Raw genomic sequence first — 22,287 nt, 5'->3', positions numbered from 1 at the left:
CGGCTCTAGATAGATAGATAGATGATAGATAAGGATAGATAGATAGATAGATAGATAGATAGATAGATAGATAGATAGATAGATAAGGATAGATAGATAAGAGATATGAATGAATGGATGGATGGATGGACAGACAGACAGAGATATAGAGATAGATAGATAGATAGATAGATAGATAGATAGATAGATAGATAGATAGATAGATAGATAGATAGATAGATAAGAGATATGGATGGATGGATGGATGGATGGACAGACAGAGATATAGAGATAGATAGATAGATAGATAGATAGATAGATAGATAGATAGATAGATAGCAATAGCAGTTAGACTTACATACCGCTTCATAGGGCTTTCAGCCCTCTCTAAGCGGTTTACAGAGTCAGCATATCGCCCCCACAGTCTGGGTCCTCATTTCACCCACCTCGGAAGGATGGAAGGCTGAGTCAACCTTGAGCCGGTGAGATTTGAACAGCCGAACTGCAGATAACAGTCAGCTGAAGTGGCCTGCAATACTGCACCCTAACCACTGTGCCACTTCAGCTATAGATAGATAGATAGATAGATAGATAGATAGATAGATAGATAGATAGATAGATAGATAGATAGATAGCAATAGGGGTTAGACTTATATACCGCTTCATAGGGCTTCCAGCCCTCTCTAAGCGGTTTACAGAGTCAGCATATCGCCCCCCACAACAATCCGGGTCCTCATTTTACCCACCTCGGAAGGATGGAAGGCTGAGTCAACCTTTGAGCCGGTGAGATTTGAACAGCCGAACTGCAGAACTGCAGTCAGCTGAAGTAGCCTGCAGTACTGCACTCTAACCACTGCGCCACCTCAGCCTTCTATGATGCCAGGACAACTCTTAAGATAGACCAGTTTTAGAGCTGGGCAAAGGCCGTGCTTCCCTAAAAGGAAAAAAAAAGAGGAAAGTATCAGCTTCACCCGTTTACGCTAACTTTGCAGTAAGTTCCTTTGAGTTGTTTGACCATCTTGAAGCAGCTTCAGAATGAGTAAGTCCCCCAGTTCTTATAACTTTCTGCTTCCTGGCAAAATGTAGCTGGCTTTCGAATTCTAAGCAGCTTTTCCTCAGGTAAGGAAGCCAGGTTCTTTTTCCTTAACCATCATTTCACCATTTCTTCCATTCTGGGTAACACCTCTTCACCATCGCTGTTTCCTCTCTCTCTTTTTTCTCTCCTGCTGCTGCTGCTCCTCCTCCTCTCACAGGCTGCAGAGTGCGCACCTAACCGTATCTCCTCCTATCTCGAGGGCTCCACTTTTGTGCCGGCAGCTCCGATGAGACCAGCCACCAAAAAGGTAGAGAAGGATTGTTAACCCTGAAATGTTCTCTGTGTGACACACCGAAATGTTGATCCTCGGCACCCTTGGGAGGGAGACGCAGTGAGGCCAGCTTAGAATTTAGCCAAAAGACATTTTAATCAGAAACTCTGTTGAAAACTGAAAGTAATAATATGATATTACAGGAATGAAGGCATGGAATGGGGTAACATAAGCTCTGCAGATTGGCATAGCTTTGGCTGATGCTCATCTTTCCTTTGGTCGGGAATATTCCAGAACCTGCTGACTGCAAGAACCCAACAACGCTACAGTAGTAAATTATGATCAGCCGATCCCTTGTAGTAGTTCAGTTTCCTGGGTTCTTCTGTTTTCACTCTTCACTTCTGTTCTAACTAAAGATCATGTTGGACTTTCCCACTTCCTCCTTGACTTATAACTTTGGTTTTTCCATACGTGATATGTAGCACCTCAGAATTTCTTCTCAAGCCAATCTTCTCAATTACTCTTGGAGTCCAGAAAATTTACCAGGAAAGTGTGTGTAGACTTGGCTGTTCATGGCTATTTGACTTAAGCTGCCTGAAGTAGGAGCTCTTGCAAGTTGGAGTTTGGAGAGGGAGAACCACTAACTATCATTTGTTGGCTTCTTCAGTCAGTGTCCTGTGATTGAAGATTTTTTTCCCCTTTTATCTCCTTGGTGGATGAGTAATGGCTGACCTTTTTCAATTAAAAAAGCCAGCACAGAAGGAAGCACTTCTGGAAGTATATCTATTTCCAAATGTGCAACTGGTTCTGGTGGATAGACGCTGCTGTTATCTCTAGATACAGTATTTAGAGAACTCAAAAATGCAAAATTATAGGCCAGTCGTGCCACGTAGACTCAGTAATATTAGTATGTATGTCCCAAATGCTTGGAATTTCAGCCCAAGTTGTTTAAGGCATTTTCTTTAAAGATTGGAATGTATTGTATCGTTTTAAAGCATTTGGTACCCAGCCATGAATGTAGATCAGGTCGTGATGGATAATTTGGACAATGCCTATGTAATTTGATTGGGGGATAACAATGCCACAAAAATCTGATATTTTCTATCAATCTAGCTGGCTTTCAGAGAGTTGTCTCTTCTTGTGGGTCTTGCAGTAGGAAACAGAAAGCCATGGGGCCACAATGTTGTAATTTGAGTTAGAGGGCATTTCCAGATAAGATTTTTATTTTATGATGGATCAGTGTTATTTACAGACTTTTATACAAGGAGTCCAGACACCCTCATCCGGCGTAGTTCTCCCAGATTTATGCTAGTCCCACCACTCTTCCTGTTACATTTCTTCTGTGGAAAATCTGTTCCAGGGGCGACCGGGGGGGGGACGGACCAGGAGAGGTGCAGTATGCCTTTTGCTTTACAGTAGAGTACTAGGAGTCTGTGGGAAAACAAAAATAGGGGTGATTGTGAATAGTTCAGTACAGCATGCCATGAGCCTTTTTCTTTGTAACTCTCTTCTTGCTATCTGGGCCTGCAGCTACTTCATGAAGAACTGATCCTCCAGTGGGTGGTGAGCACCAGTTCTGTGCGGGAAGCTGCTTTGCATCAATCCTGGTTCTTCTTCCAGCTGATGGTATGTTCAGACTGCCAGTCTTTAGCGTCAGAAACATTGGATTCTCGTCACTTGTTTACTTAAAAATAGGCAAACTTCTTGCTGTCAATGAAGAAATTTTTGTTTTGTACAATACAAACGTTTCCAATTCCCTGCTTTGTCCTTCTGTGTATTTAGGTATAGTAATTGTCCTACCATTTGTATTTGGGAGTATAGGATAGGCAATCAGTCATGATCACATGCTTTCCAGATTTGAAATGAAGCCCTTCTTCACACATTTTGTTCTGTTTAACTGTCTCTAAGTCTCCAGTAAAGAGGGTGAAAGATCCCCGTGACCCGTCAAAACCGCGGAGGACAAAATCGCGCTCGACGAAAGCGTGCATGTGACGTCATCACAGCGCGACAAAAAAAAATTGAAATAAAATTAAAATTAAAGCAAGCCGATTCACATAAAGGTAAGGGTTAGGTTTAGGGTTAGGTTTAGCGTTAGGTTAAGGGTTAGCGTTAGGTTTAGCGTTACGTTAACAGTTAGGTTTAGGGTTAGATTTAGGGTTAGGTTAAGGGTTAGGTTTAGGGTTAGGTTTGGGGGGTTAGGGTAAGGTTTTAGCTTTATTTTTACATTTTTCGATCACAGCGCGATGTTTTCGTCGCGCTGTGATGACGTCAAATGCGCGCTTTCGTCGAGCGCGATTTTGTCCTCCGCGATTTTGTGGTGGAACCAAAGATCCCTTCTCTAAGGAAAATGGCAAAACTAGTCAGTGATGAAATAAGAGTCCTTATTGGAGATACAATTCTTAAGTTTACTAAAGCACAGGCTTAAGTACACTACCGTGAGCCGCCAAATGCGCGATAGACATATGCGCGCCGACAAAATGGCGCTGATCAAAACGCAACGACAAAATCGCAAGGGCAAAAGCACGATGACAAGTACAATAAAGGGTTAGGGTTGTTGATGGCGCGATTTTGTCGTCGCGCATTTGTCGAAAACCAGTTAGCGATTTTGACGGCGCTCATTTGTCCGTCGCGGTTTTGTCGGCGGGCATATGTCTATCGCGCATTTGTCGGTGAACCGTACGCTACTCTAGGAGGAGTAACTCTTCCTGAATGGCAGCCGAAATTGCTTTGAGGCTGAGATTGGGATTTACTGGCTGGATTATTCGGGCTGATGCATCTCCATTGACAGGGACTTGTGCTTCTTGCAGGTAAAGAGTATGGTGCACCATCTGTTCCTGTGTGACAAACTGGACACCCCGCGTAAGACTCGCTTCCCTGGCCGTTTCATGGATGATATCTCAGCCCTGGTATACACGGTTAGCGGTGAAATTGCTAGCCGTTGTCAGAAGGTTTGTGAAAAATTCTGAGGGAAAGTTCAGTGTTCTGGAGCTTCTAGAACAGTGTTTCTCAACCTTGGCCACTTGAAGATGTCCGGACTTCAACTCCCAGAATTCCCCAGCCAGCGAATGCTGGGGAATTCTGGGAGTTGAAGTCCGGACATCTTCAAGTGACCAAGGTTGAGAAACACTGTTATATGTTCATCGGTAATTGTACGGCTGATTGTATGAATAAATTATGAGAATGGAAGTGATTTTTCATCTAGACGAGTGTTTCTCAACCTTGGCCACTTGAAGATGTCTGGACTTCAACTCCCAGAATTCCGCAGCCAATGCTGGCTGGGGAATTCTGGGAGTTGAAGTCCGGACATCTTCAAGTGGCCAAGGTTGAGAAACACTGATCTATACCAATAATGTGATGTGATAAGAGATAAAAATGCGTACAAGGTTGAGAAACACTGTTCTAGAATGTTAAAAAGAAATGGGGCAGGGATCATAATTCCACAAGGTTTGGGGCTGTAACTTAAAATAGTTTATTCCTGCCTCTGTTCCCTTCACTTCATGGAATAGTGAGTGTGACCAGGAGCTTCTTTAAAAATCCCCTGGGCAGCCTGATTCAGATGGAAGGATCTGTCCTGCAGATCCTAAGGTGCTCAACTACGGGGTTCATAGCAGAGGTTGCTCCAGGTTTGGCCTGGCTCGGCCGAACCAGTAGTGGCGGTGGTGGGAATCTCCACCCACCTACCCGAATGTGCAGAAGTGTTGCATGTGCACATGAGCACGAGCAAACCGGTAGTAAACTGGTTAGCAACCCAGCACTGGTTCATAGATCAAACAACACTTTGAATTAAACCCCAACACCTTATTCTGGTATGCTAGCAAAACCTGGACAAAAATTGCCTGGCATCAGCTGTAACTACACAGGGCAGTGCCACTCCCATTGAGAGACAACACTGGAGCTTATTGACAATGCTAAAGTAGCTTTGTCTTGCTTGGTTTCAATTTAAACTTGTCTTGTCTAATCAATAACCTTATAAGTTCCAGCCAACAGGGCGAGATTTCCACAGTCTTCTTGGTGTAGCCTAGAGTGGTAGTTTACAACTGGGTATCATCACTATACTCCTAATCAGTGGTGGGTTTCAAAAATTGTTCGAACCCGTGGCCCGTCAAAACCGCGGTCCACTAAAGCGTGCCCGACGAAAGCGCGTACGTGACATCAGCAGCAGCGTGATGAAAAAAATTAAAAATAAAATAAATTAAAATTAAAATTAAATTAAAGCAAGCCGATTCACATAAAGGTAAGGGTTAGGGTTAGGGTTAGGGTTACGTTACGCATTAGGGTTAGGTTTAGGGTTAGGTTAAGGGTTAACGTTAGGTTTAGCGTTAGGTTAAGGGTTAGGTTTAGGGTTAGGTTAAGGGTTAGGTTTAGGGTTAGGTTTAGGGTTCGGTTTGAGGTGGTTAGGGTAAGGTTTTCACTTTAATTTTAAATTTACCGCTCACAGCGCGATGTTTTTGTCGCGCTGTGATGACGTCACGTACGCGCTTTCGTCGAGCGTGCTTTAGTCTACCGCGGTTTTGTGGTGGAACCGTTCGAACCTACTCTGTGTGACCGGATGGGAGTGGCTTGCGGCCCATGTGACCGGATATGAAGATGCCGATGACACTTGTCAGAACCACCTTAAATTATCTTTGGTTTGCGTTAAAACAACTTCAACACACACAATATTCTGATTGCACCACAAACGCAGTAGTCATCCTTACCTTTCACAGAGGCACTGAGTTTTATAAATATGAGCATGATAGTGTAGAATAATCCTATCCAAGGACCAGTGGAGGGTTTCCAAAAAATGTTTGAACCTACTCTGTGGGTGTGGCCTCCTTTGTGGGAGTGGCTTGCCTCCCATGTGACCGGATATGAAGATGCCAACGACACTTGTCAGAACCACCTTAAATTACCTCACACTCAGCACTGGCATGCATAAGAATGTGATGTAAACTTGTTTTTTAAAAGGCATCTTTGGTTTGCGTTAAAACAACTTCAACACCCGCCATGTTCTGATTGCACCACAAACGCAGTAGTCATCCTTGCCTTTCACAGAGGCACTGAGTTTTATAAATATGAGCATGATAGTGTAGAATAATCATATCCAAGGACCAGTGGAGGGTTTCAAAAATTGTTTGGAACCTCTTCTGTAGGTGTGGCCTGCTTTCCGGGTCCACTGGTGGAACCTCTTCTAACCGGTTCGGTAGATTTGACGAACCGGTTCTACTGAATAGGTGCGAAATGGTAGGAAGCCACCTCTGCTCCTAATGCTGCAATGGGTGTTTCCCAGGAGTTTATGTGGATGCTAAACGTGAAGGGACCTATCCTGAAGCACTCCAAACCAATCTCTTCCCTCTAATCATCACTAAGTGCCTTTACCTACTAAGGAAAGAGCGTGTTTTGCACTCCCGACCCTTGCAGGGTCCAGAAGTGGAGCACGGCTGATGCTCTTGAAAGCTGCTGAGCAGAGAATAGGACGCGAAAGGATAGACTAACCCCGGCTGGTGCCAATAAAGATAATTCAGCAGAGCAACTGACGCTGCTTCCACCCCATTGTCAAGCTTGATCCTGACTGGAAACAGTTTAGATAATCTGCTCCCTCAGAGCATCCTGAAATTCAGTTTCTATCACCCTCTCGACAACTTTTCCTAAAAAGGGAAGGTTGAAGAGAGGATCGTCTATTCCACTTTACTAGGGAGCCAAATATAGCACCTATTGGTATAATAAGTGTCATGTTTTATTAAAATATATAGGCCTGGCTGGATTTTGTTTGCTGTGCCCAGAACTCCACCACAGTTGTGGAGAGTATGAAAAACCTCTGTTTTCTGCACTCTTCTGTGGGTGCCAAAGGTCCATAAAAAAGGCATTTTAGGTGGGGCCAATTCATAAACAGTTATTCTGTTTCCATAGGATGTGGAACTGGTGGAGCATCTCAACTGCAGCCTGGCCTTTTTTCTCAATGACCTGCTGTCGTTCATGAATCGTGGCTTCGTCTTTGAGCTTCTGCGGTCTTATTATAAGCAGGTAATAAGTCTGTGTCTTTTCCCCAGAGTTACGAGCTCCCTGTTGGGAAGAGGATACGTTATTAGACTCAAAGGGCCAGAATGACCACGGGAATCATTTTGCATCTCAGATGCAAAAGTCTTAGAAAGTAGCCATGATTGTAATTTATACTAGTTCGCTTGAGAGAACATTTTTCATTTCTGTAAGCTGCCCGGAGTCCTCTGGGATTGGGCGGCCTATAAATTCAATAAATGAAATGAATGAAGAACATGTATGTCTACAAAAGGTTTAGCAATAGCAATAGCAGTTAGACATAAACTGCTTCCTAGGGCTTTCAGCCCTCTCTAAGCGGTTTACAGAGTCAGCATATCGCCCCCCACAGTCAGGGTCCTCATTTCACCCACTTCGGAAGGATGGAAGGCAGGTGAGATTAGAACCGCCGAACTGCAGATAGCAGTCAGCTGAAGTGGCCTGCAGTACTGCACCCTAACCACTGCACCACCTCGGCTCTTGAATACTTTCTTCCAGATTCTTAAAACTATGATTATGTGAACTAATGCACCTCTTTCTTCATTAGTCATTTCAGAGAAGGGCAAGAAAAAAATAATCAACACAGATTCATTAATATGGTTAATTATCGTATTTCTCCAAAAATAAGAACCGGTCTTATATTGGGGTTTTTGGGGGGGCTCCAAAATAAGCTTTAGGGCTTATTTTTGGGGAAACACGGTATCAGAGTGATCAGTCCGATTGGGCACCCGACCCCCTGGTGTGTGCACTAGCAGTGACAAGCATGTGGGGGCCAACGGTATCCAGCAGCAGCTGCAGCTCTTCCTCCCTTGTTTGATACACACTGGGGCTGCGCAGCCTGTGTCGCGCAGGTGAATTGATTCCCTGTCCAAGCAGAGGCGCAAGGGAGGAGGCAGGTGATCTGGACGCACCACGTGGGTTGTAGGAAAGCCAAGAGTCAGGGAGTCTTGGTGGGCGGCTCATTGCGTGGCGGCACTGGCAGCAGACAGAGACAGAGGAACCGGGCAGAAGGCAGGCGATCCCGACACATCGCATGGGTTGCAGGCAAGTCGAGGCGGATCCCGGAGGCCTCCTTGGTTCACCGAGGAGCTCCGGGAGATGAAGCGCCGGAGGAGACGCCTAGAGCACTTATGGAGGTCCGATAAATCCGAATCGAACCGAGCAATCCTAACAACTAGCACCAAGGATTACATCAGGGCACTTAGGGCAGCAAAAAGATCTCATATTGCCACCTTGGTTGCGTCCGCTGAGTCCCGCCCAGCCGCCCTGTTTAGGATAACCCGCTCCCTCCTAAATAGGAGGGATATGGGGGAACCCTTGCAGGATAGAGCTGAGGATTATGCCCAATTCTTAGCGGACAAAATTGCTCGGTTTCGGTCGGATTTGGACTCCATCCCTGCAGTTCCAGCCGAGGCACAAGAGGATGAATTGGTAGATCACCTCTGGGTTGAGTTTCAGGATGTTGCCCCTGGGGATGTGGACAAGGCCATGAGAGCTGTGAGTGCCTCCACCTGTGTACTGGACCCGTGCCCCTCATGGCTGGTTGCCAACAGCAGTGAGGTGACACGAGGCTGGATCCAGGCGGTTGTTACCGCCTCTCTTCGGGAGGGGCACTTCCCCGCCGCACTTAAAGCGGCGGTGGTGAGACCCCTCCTGAAGAAGCCATCTTTGGATCCAGCTGTCCTTAACAACTACCGTCCAGTCTCCAACCTCCCTTTTGTTGGGAAGGTTGTCGAGAAGGTGGTGGCCTTCCAGCTTCAACGGTCCTTGGAGGAAGCAAGTTATCTTGACCCCTTCCAGTCGGGCTTCAGACCCGGCTACAGCACAGAAACCGCTTTGGTCGCATTGACCGATGATCTCTGGAGAGCCAGAGACAGAGGCCATGCCTCCATCCTGGTTCTCCTCGACCTCTCGGCGGCTTTCGATACCATCGACCATGGTATCCTTCTGCGACGACTGCGGGAGGTGGGGGTGGGAGGCACTGTTTTACAGTGGTTCTCCTCCTACCTCTCGGACAGGTCGCAGTCGGTGTTAGTGGGGGGGGCAGAGATCGACCCCTAGGCCCCTAACATATGGGTTGCCGCAGGGTTCGGTCTTATCCCCCCTACTATTTAACATCTACATGAAACCGCTGGGTGAGATCATTCGGAGGCACGAGATAAGATACCATCAATACGCGGACGATACTCAGTTGTATCTGTCCGCCCCGTGCCAACTCAATGAAGCGGTGGATGTGATGAACCGTGGTCTTGAGGCCGTTATGGACTGGATGAGGGCTAACAAGCTTGTACTCAACCCGGAGAAGACCGAGTGGCTGTTGTGTTTCCCTCCCAATAATTCGATCAGCGTTCCATCGCTCAGGCTGGGGGGTCAAATTTTATACCCCTCAGAGAGGGTTCGCAACTTGGGAGTCCTCCTGGATCCACAGCTGACTTTCGACCACCATTTGACGGCTGTGACCAGGGGGGCATTTGCCCAGGTTCGCCTGGTGCGCCAGTTGCGACCCTACCTGAACCGGGAGGCCCTCACAACAGTCACTCGGGCCCTTGTGACCTCTAGGCTGGAATACTGCAATGTGCTCTACATGGGGCTGCCCTTGAAGAGCATCCGGCGACTTCAGCTAGTCCAGAACGCGGCCGCGCGAGTGATTGTGGGTGCACCTCGGTTCGCCCACATAACACCTATCCTCCGCGAGCTGCGCTGGCTACCTGTTGATCTCCGGGTGCGCTTCAAGGTGCTACTTGTCACTCATAAAGCCCTCCATGGTAGTGGATCTGCGTACTTGAGAGACCGCCTCCTGCCAATTACCTCCCTGCGACCAATTAGATCGCATAGATTAGGCCTCCTCCGAGTTCCATCTGCCAGTCAGTGCCGACTGGCAACTACACAGAGGAGAGCCTTTTCAGTAGTAGCTCCAACCCTTTGGAACGATCTCCCCGTGGAGATTCGTACCCTCACCACCCTTCCAGACCTTCCGCACAGCCCTTAAGACCTGGCTAGCCCGTCAGGCCTGGGGATAAAGATAATTTGTCCCCACCCGAATGATGAATGAATGTTGCTTACTATTTTACTTCTATGTATTGTTTGTGTCTATTGTCTGTACCCTCCCTTCCTTATTTTATGTAAGCCGCCCTGAGTCCCCTCAGGGAAAAGGGCGGCCTATAAATACTAATAAAATCCTAAATCCTAAATGAAGATGAGCATCCGTGGCCGGTCGGTCACTCTGGCCCACCGACCTCCGGCTTTCCACGGCCCCCACAATGCGGCTGGATCACCCGCCTTTCCCCCCCCCCAATGCCTCTGCCTCCGTCTGCTGCCAGTGCCGCTGCAGGAAGATGAGCCGCCCATGGCCGCCCACTCCTCCGGCTCACCGACTCTCAGCTTTCCTGCAGCCCGTGCAGCACATCCAGATTCCGTGCCTTCCCCTCCCTCCGCCTCCGTCTGCTGCCTGGACAGGGAATCAACTCACCTGTGCTGTGTGCGGGTTGCGGCAGTTGCCGGACACCATCGGCCTGTGTGCACTCACCGTCTCCTGTGCAGCTAAACCTACTTTATTGTAAAGCTACATTAACAGAATCTTGTGAAAATTCAAATCTTCCACTACAACTTTCAACTGTTTGATCAATTAGGGTCCTTCCTAACTTTCTTTCTCTGACCATTAAGTTCCTTCTCTTGTGTGACTGTTTCTCAGGCAGTAAGATTAATACACAAGATTAAATTTGGTGTCTTCGGGGGGCAAAAAGTGCTGTATTCAGTATATAAGACGCATCCAGATTTTCAGCCTCTTTTTTTAAAGTAAAAAGATGCGTCTTATAATCCAAAAATACGGTATGTGGAGAAATGGCATTGACTACTAAAACAGGGAGAAGGGCAATAACCAGGAAGCTTAGAATAGAACATTAATAGTTCAACAGTTTTACTATGAATGGCTGCTGATGTTCAGTCATTCTGTTGTTTATTTGTGTATTCATGATCAGGTAGAAGTCCTTTCACCAAAGTTGCTTTTTTGAGTTCTTCTAACTTCATGTTTATGATACCTATATGCTGTCCAACCATCTTCATCTGTGAAATTGCCCAATTGTGAAGTGGTACCGTTTTTGCACAGAATATTTGGGACCTCATTCTGTGTTTCTTCTCATTCAGCCTTTCTACATCTTGCAGAAAAAGTTTGTTTACTTGTGTTTTATGGCTGCACCTGGAGATAGAGATAGGCCTGTCCGTTACATATTTTTGAGCTTCTAATTTAATGGAAAAACTCTTGAATACTGACTGTATGGATTGCTGGGATAATGTTTTTCTGAGCCTAGAAGATGTTAGCTGCATCGCTACATTAAGGCTAGGATAATTCAAGGTGTGTTTTTTTCCCTACTTCTCCAGATCAATAACTGGCTATTGACCACACAAAACCCCAATGCCCTCATTGCGCTCAGGATGGACTTGATCCGTATCGTCTGCAGCCATGAACATTATGTCACCCTAAATCTTCCCTGCAGTGGCCTCTCCCCTCCTGCTTCCCCTTCTCCCTCCGTCTCATCAGCAACGTCCCAGGTAGGTAGAACAGCGTGAAATAAAAGGATGAGAGACAAGAGTTTGTTGTTGAAAGTCAGGTTCTCCCCTTCAGTACTCTCATCAGAAGTCTCACTGAGAAGTTGCCACTCTCATTACTAAGGAGGTTCCAGTTATCTGCCAGGTTTTAGGATTAGGATGGATCTGTGAATTTTTCTGCTTAAAATAATAGTGAGCTAAGGGGTGATGGTGGAAAAAGACCAGTGGCTCAGGGAAAATTTGCCAGAAAAATAGGCCTTTGGGAAATATATAAAAATGGGATATAGCCATAGCAATAGCAGTTAGACTTATATACCGCTTCATAGGGCTTTCAGCCCTCTCTAAGCGGTTTACAGAGTCAGCATATTGCCCCCAACAACAATCCGGGTCCTCATTTCACCCACCTCGGAAGGATGGAAGGCTGAGTCAACCTTGAGCCGGTGAGATTTGAACCGCCGAACTGCAGATAACAGTCAGCTGAAGTAGCCTGCAGTGCTGCATTTAACCACTGCGCCACCTCGGCTCTAGATAGATAGATAGATAGATAGATAGGTAGGTAGGTAGGTAGGTAGGTAGGTAGGTAGGTAGGTAGGTAGGTAGGTAGGTAGATAGATAGATAGATAGATAGATAGATAGATAGATAGATAGATAGATAGATAGATAGATAGATTAGGTAGGTAGGTAGGTAGGTAGGTAGGTAGGTAGGTAGGTAGGTAGGTAGGTAGGTAGGTAGATAGATAGATAGATAGATAGATAGATAGATAGATAGATAGATAGATAGATAGATAGATAGATAGATAGGAGATATGGATGGATGGATGGATGGACAGACAGACAGATATAGAGATAGATAGATAGATAGATAGATAGATAGATAGATAGATAGATAGATAGATGATAGATAGATAGATAGATAGATAGATAGATAGATAGATAGATAGATAGATAGATAGATAGATAGATAGGAGATATGGATGGATGGATGGATGGACAGACAGACAGATATAGAGATAGATAGATAGATAGATAGATAGATAGATAGATAGATAGATAGATAGATAGATAGATAGATGATAGATAGATAGATAGATAGATAGATAGATAGATAGATAGATAGATAGATAGATAGATAGATAGATAGATAGCAATAGGGGTTAGACTTATATACCGCTTCATAGGGCTTTCAGCCCTCTCTAAGCGGTTTACAGAGTCAGCATATCGCCCCCAACAACAATCCGGGTCCTCATTGCACCCACCTCGGAAGGATGGAAGGCTGAGTCAACCTTGAGCCGGTGAGATTTGAACAGCCGAACTGCAGATAACAGTCAGCTGAAGTGGCCTGCACGCTAACCACTGCGCCACCTCGGCTCTATATGTTGTAATACCTGCATGCCTTAGAGAAAAAGCAAGATATAAAGCAATAGTGTATAAAAAAGGCAAATAAGGAGCAGGCCAAGGACAGGAATTAATAGAATTGCTATGGATAAGACAAACAGTGACATGAGGTGACAGCAGGATTTTCTTTCCTGGGAAAAGAAGGTTATTCTCATATGATGGAAAAGAAACATTTTCCACTATTGGGGAATGTCTACCACTGAGTTATCTCTTCTGGTTTACTGACACTGCTGCAATCTTCCACCTCCTCTCTCTGTTTCCCTCTACATCCCACTCAATATGGCGAATGGCCTCTAAAGGGAGGTGGGAAGTCCCTGAGACGTTCAGACTGAAGTCAGAGATAGTAACTGCTACAAAGGGGGGACTTGGATCGCCGCCTTTTGCTTTGCATTCATGAGAACGGAAATTGAATTGAATTGAATTGAAAGGTTTATTTATAGGCCGCCCTTTTCCCTGGGGGGACTCAGGGCGGCTTACAGTTCATGGGGAGGGGAATACAAACAGTGAGACATAAAACAATACATAATTAAAACTAGAACACAACATTCATCATTCGGGAGGGGACGGATTATAATCTTTAACCCCAGGCCTGACAGGATAGCCAGATCTTAAGGGCTGTGCGGAAGGTCTGGAGGGTGGTGAGGGTACGGATCTCCACGGGGAGATCGTTCCAAAGGGTCGGAGCTACTACCGAGAAGGCTCTCCTCCGCGTAGTCGCCAGTCGACAGTGACTGGCAGATGGAATTCGGATTACTCAAGGTGTAGCTTTACCTGGCTTTTCATTGGCTCCTCCTCTTTGCAGAGTTCGGCATTCTCCAGCCACACACAGGACCAGCGCGTGGCCAGCATGTTTGAGCTCTCTACAGCTTTTCGCCAACAGCACTTCCTGGCAGGCTTGGTGTTGATGGAGCTGGCACTCATCCTGGAACCTGATGCGGAGGGGTAGGTATGATCCAGTGGGGGAAACAGAAGCGGAATGGTGCATTTGTCCTCCTCCATTCCTTGACCACAATGGCCAGAAATGGGATTTATTATCTTCCACTCCTTCAAACTAGGACTTAGTGTAAAACGATGTGTCTTAACTTTGTTTATGGAGGTTCTCCGTCCTCCAGGTGGTCCCCAAGGTGCTTTTTCAAGAGGCAACTTGACATTCTGTTTTTTCTTTGAAGACATTTCGCTTGTTATCCAAGAAGCTTCTCCAGCTTCAGTGTTTGAACTTGGTTAATTTTGATGTGTGTGGACTACAATTACCAGCATGCTAATTAGGAAATTCTGTGGGTTGAAAATTCATGCATCTTAAAATTGCCAAGGTTGAGAAACCCCCTCCTCTGAAACCATCAAGGCAGATAGCAGAAGTATCCCTGATGCCCTGCCTCCCTGGATTCTTCATTTTGCCCTTCCTCTGAAGTGTAACCCAGGGCCACTAAAAGACTATCCCTCTTTGGCCAAGGAGAGAATTTGCACTGAAATGAGCTGAAGAAGATTCTTGGATGAGAAGTGAAAAAACCAGAAAGTCCAGTTGTCTTGAAAAAGCACCTTTGGGACAGTGAAATGTGTGTCTTTTATCTCTTCCTGCAAACGTCAAAGTTCCGTCTGAGGCATCACTGAATAAAACAAAGAAAAGAGGCATTGAAATAGAAAACAAGCTTTTGTCTCCTTTTACCTTCTGCTCACAGCTTAGGACAGATTTCCTGCCGGAGAGGCTGCTTATGCTCTGAGATTAGGGCTGGCGGGCTCAGCCTCTCCACACTACCAACTAGAACCTTCAAAGGGATTTCTGGAGGGGATGAGCTCTATTCTCCAGACCAGAAACTGCAGCTTACTTGAATTTAGCTTATATTTAATTTAATTTAATTTATTAGATTTATAGGCCGCCGAATCCCGGATTTAGCCAGTAACTTGTTCTGACATTAGTGAAGTAATGCTGAAAGAGCCATTCCACGTATATGTGCAGGAGGCCATTCCCATTAAAATCTTCTGAATTGTGTGTGACCCCAGCCATGCGGTTTTTGGGGGCAGGCCCCGTTGAGATCCGGACCCTCACTACCCTTCCGGCCTTCCGCAAAGCGACGAAGACCTGGCTGTTCTGGCAGGCCTGAGGCTGTTGATTTTGTCCAGCCCCATCCGATGTTATGACTGTTGCTGGATTTTTAATTGTTGTTTTTATTTTTGTACCCCCCTTCCCTTCTTATTGTTAGCCGCCCTGAGTCTTCCGGGAGTAGGGCGGCATACAAGCTAAATAAATCAAATCAATCAATGAAATCAAATTATTCTAGAATAGATCTATGATATGACTTAATCTAAGGCAGCTTTCTATCACAGTGATGACAAAAACAAGTGTCTTCCAAGCAGTGTCGCCCTGAGTCTTTTGAGAGTGGGCAGCATACAAACTAATAAAATAAAATAAAATAAATAAATAAACCTTACGGAAGTGGTTTTGATTTCCGAAGCTGACTGTAGCCTGGCTTTCCTTGATAGTTGCCTCTTCGCAGTTGATCCAGGCCTGACACTGCTTAGCTTCCTACTTCAGAAAGGGTCAGCTGGAAGTCTGTGAATATATTTTTATTACTTCCTTATGGCAATTGGCCTTCTGGAATGAAGAAAGGTCTCGGATGCTTCCTTATTACCCTATGGACAATGACCAGCGTTTTCCTCTGTCTGCGCAGGAGTGAAAATAAATAGAAGCATTTCATGTTTCTGTTCTAAACACCTTTCCCTCCCTCTATCAGGGCCTTCTTCCTCCACAAGAAAGCCATCTGCACTCTGCACAACCTGCTGTGCAGCCACGACTCTGATTCCCGCTACAGGGACCCTGCGGTGCGAGCCCAAGTGGCTCAGCTCTATTTGCCTCTGATTGGCATCATCATGGATGCCCTACCGCAGCTCTATGACTTCACAGGTAAGGCCAGGAGCGAGGGGTGGATGGTAACCCATGAAGCTGCCAGTGTGCGCGGACTCTGCCAAAGGAGACCACTTTTCTCAGCCGTTGTTGCCAGTGGCAAGTCTGCTGTCCTCAGCTCTTTATGTAGTCCGCAGTGTTTCTCAACCTTGGCAACTTGAAGATGTCCAGACTTCAACTCCCAGAATTCCCCAGCCAGCATTCGCACCCTAACCACTGTGCCACCTTAAAAAACCTGGTTCTACCCATTGGCCATGGCAATTTATGGACGTGTGCATTTGAGATCTAATTATTTTAACTTGCCATAGTGGGATATGATACTTTTTGCACGGTTTCCTGAGTCATTTGTCAATTGAGCAGTCTTCTAAATAGAACAAATCAATAAAGGAAATATTGAATTTGCTTGCCTGGGTGTACTTGGTCAGCATTGTAGAACTTCTTGATGATTGAGTTTGCTTTCATCCAGATTCTAGCAGTCCCAGGCTAGTACCTTTTCTTCCAAACACCAATTTATTGTTCTAACAACAATGTTTGGCCTTTACTTAATTTTGGTGTACAATTTCGTTGCGTTTTTACAATATTTAAATCAGCAGATGATGATTTGTTAATTTTTGTTAGCTGCTTTTGGTATGTAAACACAGTAAAGTTTTGTTTCTGTTTTATTTTCATAGATGGAACCCAATTAAAGTGGCTGATTGGGTGGGAAAAGAATTACTTTTCCTTCTATCACTCAAACGCTAGTCAATTCTGTTTTACAGAGAACCATCTCCAGAGAGGGCGGCTTGCTTCTGTGATGGTTGAGGATGGAGATGGAGATGGCAACACCATTAGCCAGTCAGTTGCCATGGCCATTGCGGGCTCTCCTTTGCCTCATACCCATCGATCTACGGTCTTCCAAATGCCATCAGTGGTGAGTGCCTATTGATCTTGGGAAATGGGAGCATACGGTAGAACAGAATCCAGGTTTAAGAGGGTGGAGAATTCCTGCACATCTGGATTTGAAGCTTTACAACTTCCACCTTTGAGGAAATTTTCTCTCAGAGATGAGACCGTGTGCACCTCAGATTTCTACCTCTCCAGTGCCTTGAATCCAACCACACAGGGGCTCTTTATATCCACAGGTCTCAGGAAAAAATCCAACAGACAGATAGGAACATGCCCTTTCAGCAGCCTTCTTATACTCACCCGCACATGCTGAATATTGTGGGACAACCCAGAATAAAAGGCTCTCAAATGCCAAGTGAGAGAGCCGCCCCTGAGAATACATCTTACTGTGCTTATCCTTTGATAAAAACAATATCTTGAGCAAACGTGAACCAAGCTTCAGAAAAAGCATTTTAAGCAAAAAAAAAAAAAAAAGGGGGGGGGGGAGGGCATTGAGGATCATTTATTCTGGATGGCATCTAAAAGCTGTAGAAGAGATATGAAGCTGCCAGGTACCATGTTAGTTATAGCAATAGCAATAGCAGTTAGACTTATATACCGCTTCATAGGGCTTTCAGCCCTCTCTAAGCGGTTTACAGAGTCAGCATATCGCCCCCACAGTCTGGGTCCTCATTTCACCCACCTCGGAAGGACGGAAGGCTGAGTCCACCTTGAGCCGGTGAGATTTGAACCGCTGAACTGCAGATAGCAGTCAGCTGAAGTGGCCTGCAGTACTGCACTCTACCTACTGAGCCACCTCGGCTCTAAAAGTTGGTGCAAGCTAGTCTCTTCTTTTGGGTTGTGACTGGCAGGTAGACTTCAGGTTCCAGCCAGGAGTTTTCTGTTCTAACTGGAGATGCCAGGGATTGAACCGGAGTCTTCTTCACTTGACCACCAAGCTATAACTCTTGCCTGCAGATATAACTCTCCCCCTCCCTCCTCCTTTGGATGGCAGCACTTCTTCCAATTAGGATAGATTAGATCCATGAAATCCTATCGTGCATGTACATCTACAATCTACAAAAGTGCATGTACAATTGTACAATCTACAAAAGTGCACAGCGTGAAACATGTTTGGAGTTTGTTCGTAAACTGTTTGCGGGGCCTTTTCTTCATCTGCAGCCTCTCCGCCAGCACAGCATGTTGTCTGCTGAGGCAAGTCGCAACCTGCTGGTCTGTCTTCTGTGGGTACTGAAGAATGCAGATGGGGCTCTGCTGCATCGCTGGCTGGCTGACCTCTCGGCTTTCCATGTGAACCGTCTCCTTGACCTACTCTACCTCTGCGTCTCCTGCTTTGAGTACAAGGTTGGAAGAAGCTTGAGAATTGCAATATTTCAATTATCTCCCTCTCCTTTAAAGGTTGAGAGAAAACAAGAATTCTGTCTTCGGCTCCTATGCTATTTCCCCAGAAGTTGGTATGAAAGCCAAAAATATAATTCATAAACATTTTTGTCGCAAGCCTCTTAACCTGACTATAAGAAATCTTTGCCTAAAAGCAACACGGTGCTTAGGAAAAGCTGAAAAAAATATAATAATGTATTGATTTTTTTTTAATCAAAACATAACTCTAGACTGTGGAGTGGTTTAGCCAATAAATAAGTAGTTGAATGAATATCAAAATAATTAATCCCCCTGAGTCAAATAGCAGGATATCAAAACTGAATTTGGAAAGACAATTATTCTTGTGCTATGCTTTAGTAAAGTCTCAGCAGAAGAGTTTGGTTATAGTTAGGGACAGGAAAGACTAATGTTGTATCTTCCCAAAATCAGGAAATTTCTTCTTAGAGTCTTCTGTGTGGAACTGGATGGAAGACAAATGCAAGAAAAAATAAATAAACTCAGTGACTTAAAAAATACTTTAATTTGGCCTCCATGTTATCAGCATTTCCATAAAACATTGAGAAATCTCTTGATTTAAAAAAAGATGAATGGTTAATAGCAGCGAGTGGAAATGGGGAGGGAATACGGCAGGGGTGGGTTTCAACCGGTTCGCGGCGGTCCCTGCGAACCGGTTGGTCAGCGAACCCGGAAGTAAGTAACTTCCGGGAACGGCGAAGGGCCCACCCGCCCGCCTGCGTTCCTTACCCGGTTTTGACGAGTTCTGCGCTTCCACGCATGCGCAGGACACATACAGCACCTGCACGATCCTCCAGGAGCAGCTGGAGCATCGCACAGACGCTAGTACGCATGCGTGCGCCGCGCACATGCACAAGGACGCTGCCGGCCCCGTTCCAACCGAACCGGTTGGAACAGGGCGAGAAACCCACCCCTGGAATACGAGGTTATTAATGGAATTTTGAAATGGTCTTAGTGAAACTGAGATGTGACAATTTCTACAGTATCTGGTGCTGGGATTGTAAGATGATTCAGCTTCAGCACCAACACCTTCAGTGGAGCCAGCAAACCATGATGTTCACTGCTGAACTCCTTCTGAATAGGCCTTTGATTACTTTGTTCTATGGGAAGCTATTTCTCCTATTTCTGAAGAATTGTGGGCAATTGGTTGGCAGATCTCATTCCTGCAGTCAAGTATCTCCTTCTTTCTTAATCCCAAAAAGGGCAAAAAGGCCTTTGAACGCATCAATAGCCTGACCTTCAAGAAATCTCTGGACATGAAGGCGCGACTGGAGGAAGCCATCTTAGGCACTATTGGGGCACGTCAAGAAATGGTTCGACGTAGCCGAGGTGAGACAAGCGAAAGTTCATGGGGCAACGTAGGACACCAGCACAATTTTGCTTCTACAGTTCCTTCTCCTCACAAGATGGACCATTTCTGGGCCACATTTACTGAAAATTTAGTCAGTGGTAGTAAAAACTTTGAAGGAAATAAACACATTGGACTTGATTTTCTTCAGTTTTTAGATCAGTTCAAATGGAAAGAATGAAGAAAGAAGTTTCTATCTGTTGTAGTGCTATGGAAATGGATCCATAATTAAAGACATACTGCTTTTTAAGTGTTGCTCCATGATAAAGTCCTATTTGTAGTAAGGAAGTTCTGTTTGAAGTAAAATCAAGAACCCAGATGGATCTTCCATCCTTGGGGAAGGATGGAAAGAAGGATGAAAGGGAGAAGCTGGTCATTTAAGCATTTTTCCCTTCAAAACACATTTTGTATTTATGCAATTGTGAAAGCCAGATCCTTTCGGATTAGGATCCGTCCCCACCCGAATGATGAATGAATGTTGCTTCTATTTTTTAATTATGTACTGTCTGTATATGTCATTACGTGTATCCCCTCCCTATAGGTTGTAAGCCGCCCTGAGTCCCCTCAGGGAAAAGGGCGGCCTATAAATAAAAGCAATCTAATCTAATCTAATCTTCCCCCCCCCTTTTCCCCCCAGCAGAGCGTGGTCCCTTTGCAAACCAAGAAAATGTTCGCTGGAGGAAGAATATTGCCCACTGGAGACAGAATTCGGACAAGGTGGACAAGTGCGTTTGTGGGCATTTCTGGCATATCTGCACATTGGTTGGAAACATGCAGACGTGGCCTTCATCCTGCGGTGGATAGATAATCGCTAGAATGATGACGATGATCGTCATGATCACATTCTGCTGATGAGGAGTCAGCGTGATACATATTGGGCGGCCACGTGTAGTTTGGAAAAGCAGGGGGGGTGGGGGGTTTGTCTCCTTTTTATTTATTAGTTACATGTGTACATTTGTTCCAAAGAAGAAAGAATTGATTTGACCATTGCATGTTACCTTTCAGAGCAACTTCATTGCTTTTCTTATTCTAGCAGCTGTGTGAGTGGAAGCCTCTGGGAGTAACTCAAAACAAATTAAATAACGCACTTCTCACGTCAGTTCAGAAATTGGGAGTTCCATGTCTTAGCTTCATTCTCAGTGTTTCTCAACCTTGGCAACTTGAAGATGTCTGGACTTCAACTCGCTGGCTGGGGGATTCTGGGAGTTGAAGTCCAGACATCTTCAAGTTGCCAAGGTTGAGAAACACTGTTCATTCTCTTTCTGAAAGTTTCAGAGGTTTCCTTCAGACCCAAATGGCAGTAATGCAGCCTTTACTCTTTGAATTCTTCCATTGTAATACAAATTTTACCTTTCCCAAAATGAATTAATTTATAGTACGTAGTATAGAATTAATTTATACTATAACTTGGTTCAGTAGTACAATAGTAATCTTTCACTGCACCTAAATGTGCAGTCATAATAAAAGCCCTGCTGGGCCAGGCCATGTGCCTATTGATTACAGCATTCTGCATCCTATGCTATCTGATATCATCCTATATTACCCAGCATTCCATATCCTACCACCAAATAGATGCATTTGGGGAGTTTCCAGCCAAGGCTGGAAAGCTATGGTCCTTTTCTACAATCACACATACCAGTCGTGTCCCAGCAAGCAGTACTGAAGTTTTTTTTTTTTTTAATTTCTGCTTCTCTGTCCATTGCCTTCCATTAACTCAACAGCCTAATTTTATTCCCATTTGGTCATTTTTTTCTTGGGGAAGGAAAAGCCCAAAAGTTTTGGGCTGGCCAGTTACTTTCACATGACGTGTCCTGCAGGGAGGATTCCCTTTTAGGAAAAGTCATCCTGCTTTTTGCTCCAGAGGCAAATGGGGTGGCCCAATGATGAGAAAGCAACTAAATAACTGCAAATGTGAGACATTTTTCATGACTAGGTAGTAATCTAATGTTCACTTTCTTTATCACTTGCACAGGTCAAAGGAAGAAATGGAACAGGATGCTTTGGTAGATGGAAATCTGGCTACAGAGGCCAACATGGTGGTGCTGGATACCCTGGAAATTATTGTGCAAGTAAGATCTAGCCTTTCTCATTACAATAAAGCTTTGAGTTTCAGTAAGTCTGTCTTGTCCTCTCTGTCTCAGCCTTCTCTGTGGCTGCTCCGACCCTTTGGAACGAGCTACCCCCAGAAATCCGGACCTTGCCCACTCTCATGGCCTTCAGAAAAGCTGTTAAAACCTGGCTATTCCGGCAGGCCTGGGGCTGTTGACCTCATTGTTGAGGTCCAGCCCCGATCAAAACAAATGTATGTGTGTTGATTTTAACCTGTTTTTATTTTCATTTTTTACGATTTCTTTTTTTCTTTCGTTGTAAGCCGCCCGGAGTCCTCCGGGATTGGGCGGCCTATAAATCGTATAAATAAATAAATAAATAAAATAAATGTGAGGTTTTCTATTATCTCTCTTGTGGAGGATTCAGAACTGGTCTTAAAGAGAAAGGATTCTGCTTTCCAAAATGTATGTGAT

The 22,287-nt window shown here is 45.1% G+C and overlaps 1 protein-coding gene across 1 annotated transcript in view; it reads left to right on the top strand.

Annotated features, from left to right (window-relative positions):
• DOCK6 (dedicator of cytokinesis 6) overlaps nucleotides 1-22,287 on the top strand; it is a 92,574-nt gene that overhangs the window by 68,387 nt on the left and 1,900 nt on the right. The window contains exons 24-35 of the mRNA XM_032210498.1: nucleotides 1,233-1,322; nucleotides 2,817-2,912; nucleotides 4,094-4,234; nucleotides 7,176-7,289; nucleotides 11,676-11,846; nucleotides 14,041-14,180; nucleotides 15,968-16,137; nucleotides 16,896-17,047; nucleotides 18,184-18,366; nucleotides 19,620-19,746; nucleotides 20,403-20,490; nucleotides 21,738-21,877. Coding sequence (XP_032066389.1) covers nucleotides 1,233-1,322; nucleotides 2,817-2,912; nucleotides 4,094-4,234; nucleotides 7,176-7,289; nucleotides 11,676-11,846; nucleotides 14,041-14,180; nucleotides 15,968-16,137; nucleotides 16,896-17,047; nucleotides 18,184-18,366; nucleotides 19,620-19,746; nucleotides 20,403-20,490; nucleotides 21,738-21,877 — 1,612 coding nt within the window. The remainder of the gene's footprint in view (nucleotides 1-1,232; nucleotides 1,323-2,816; nucleotides 2,913-4,093; nucleotides 4,235-7,175; nucleotides 7,290-11,675; nucleotides 11,847-14,040; nucleotides 14,181-15,967; nucleotides 16,138-16,895; nucleotides 17,048-18,183; nucleotides 18,367-19,619; nucleotides 19,747-20,402; nucleotides 20,491-21,737; nucleotides 21,878-22,287) is intronic.

This window comes from Thamnophis elegans, chromosome 2, assembly GCF_009769535.1.
Source record: "Thamnophis elegans isolate rThaEle1 chromosome 2, rThaEle1.pri, whole genome shotgun sequence".
Taxonomy (NCBI): Eukaryota; Metazoa; Chordata; class Lepidosauria; order Squamata; family Colubridae; genus Thamnophis; species Thamnophis elegans.
This window is presented reverse-complemented; position numbering and strand designations above follow the sequence as displayed.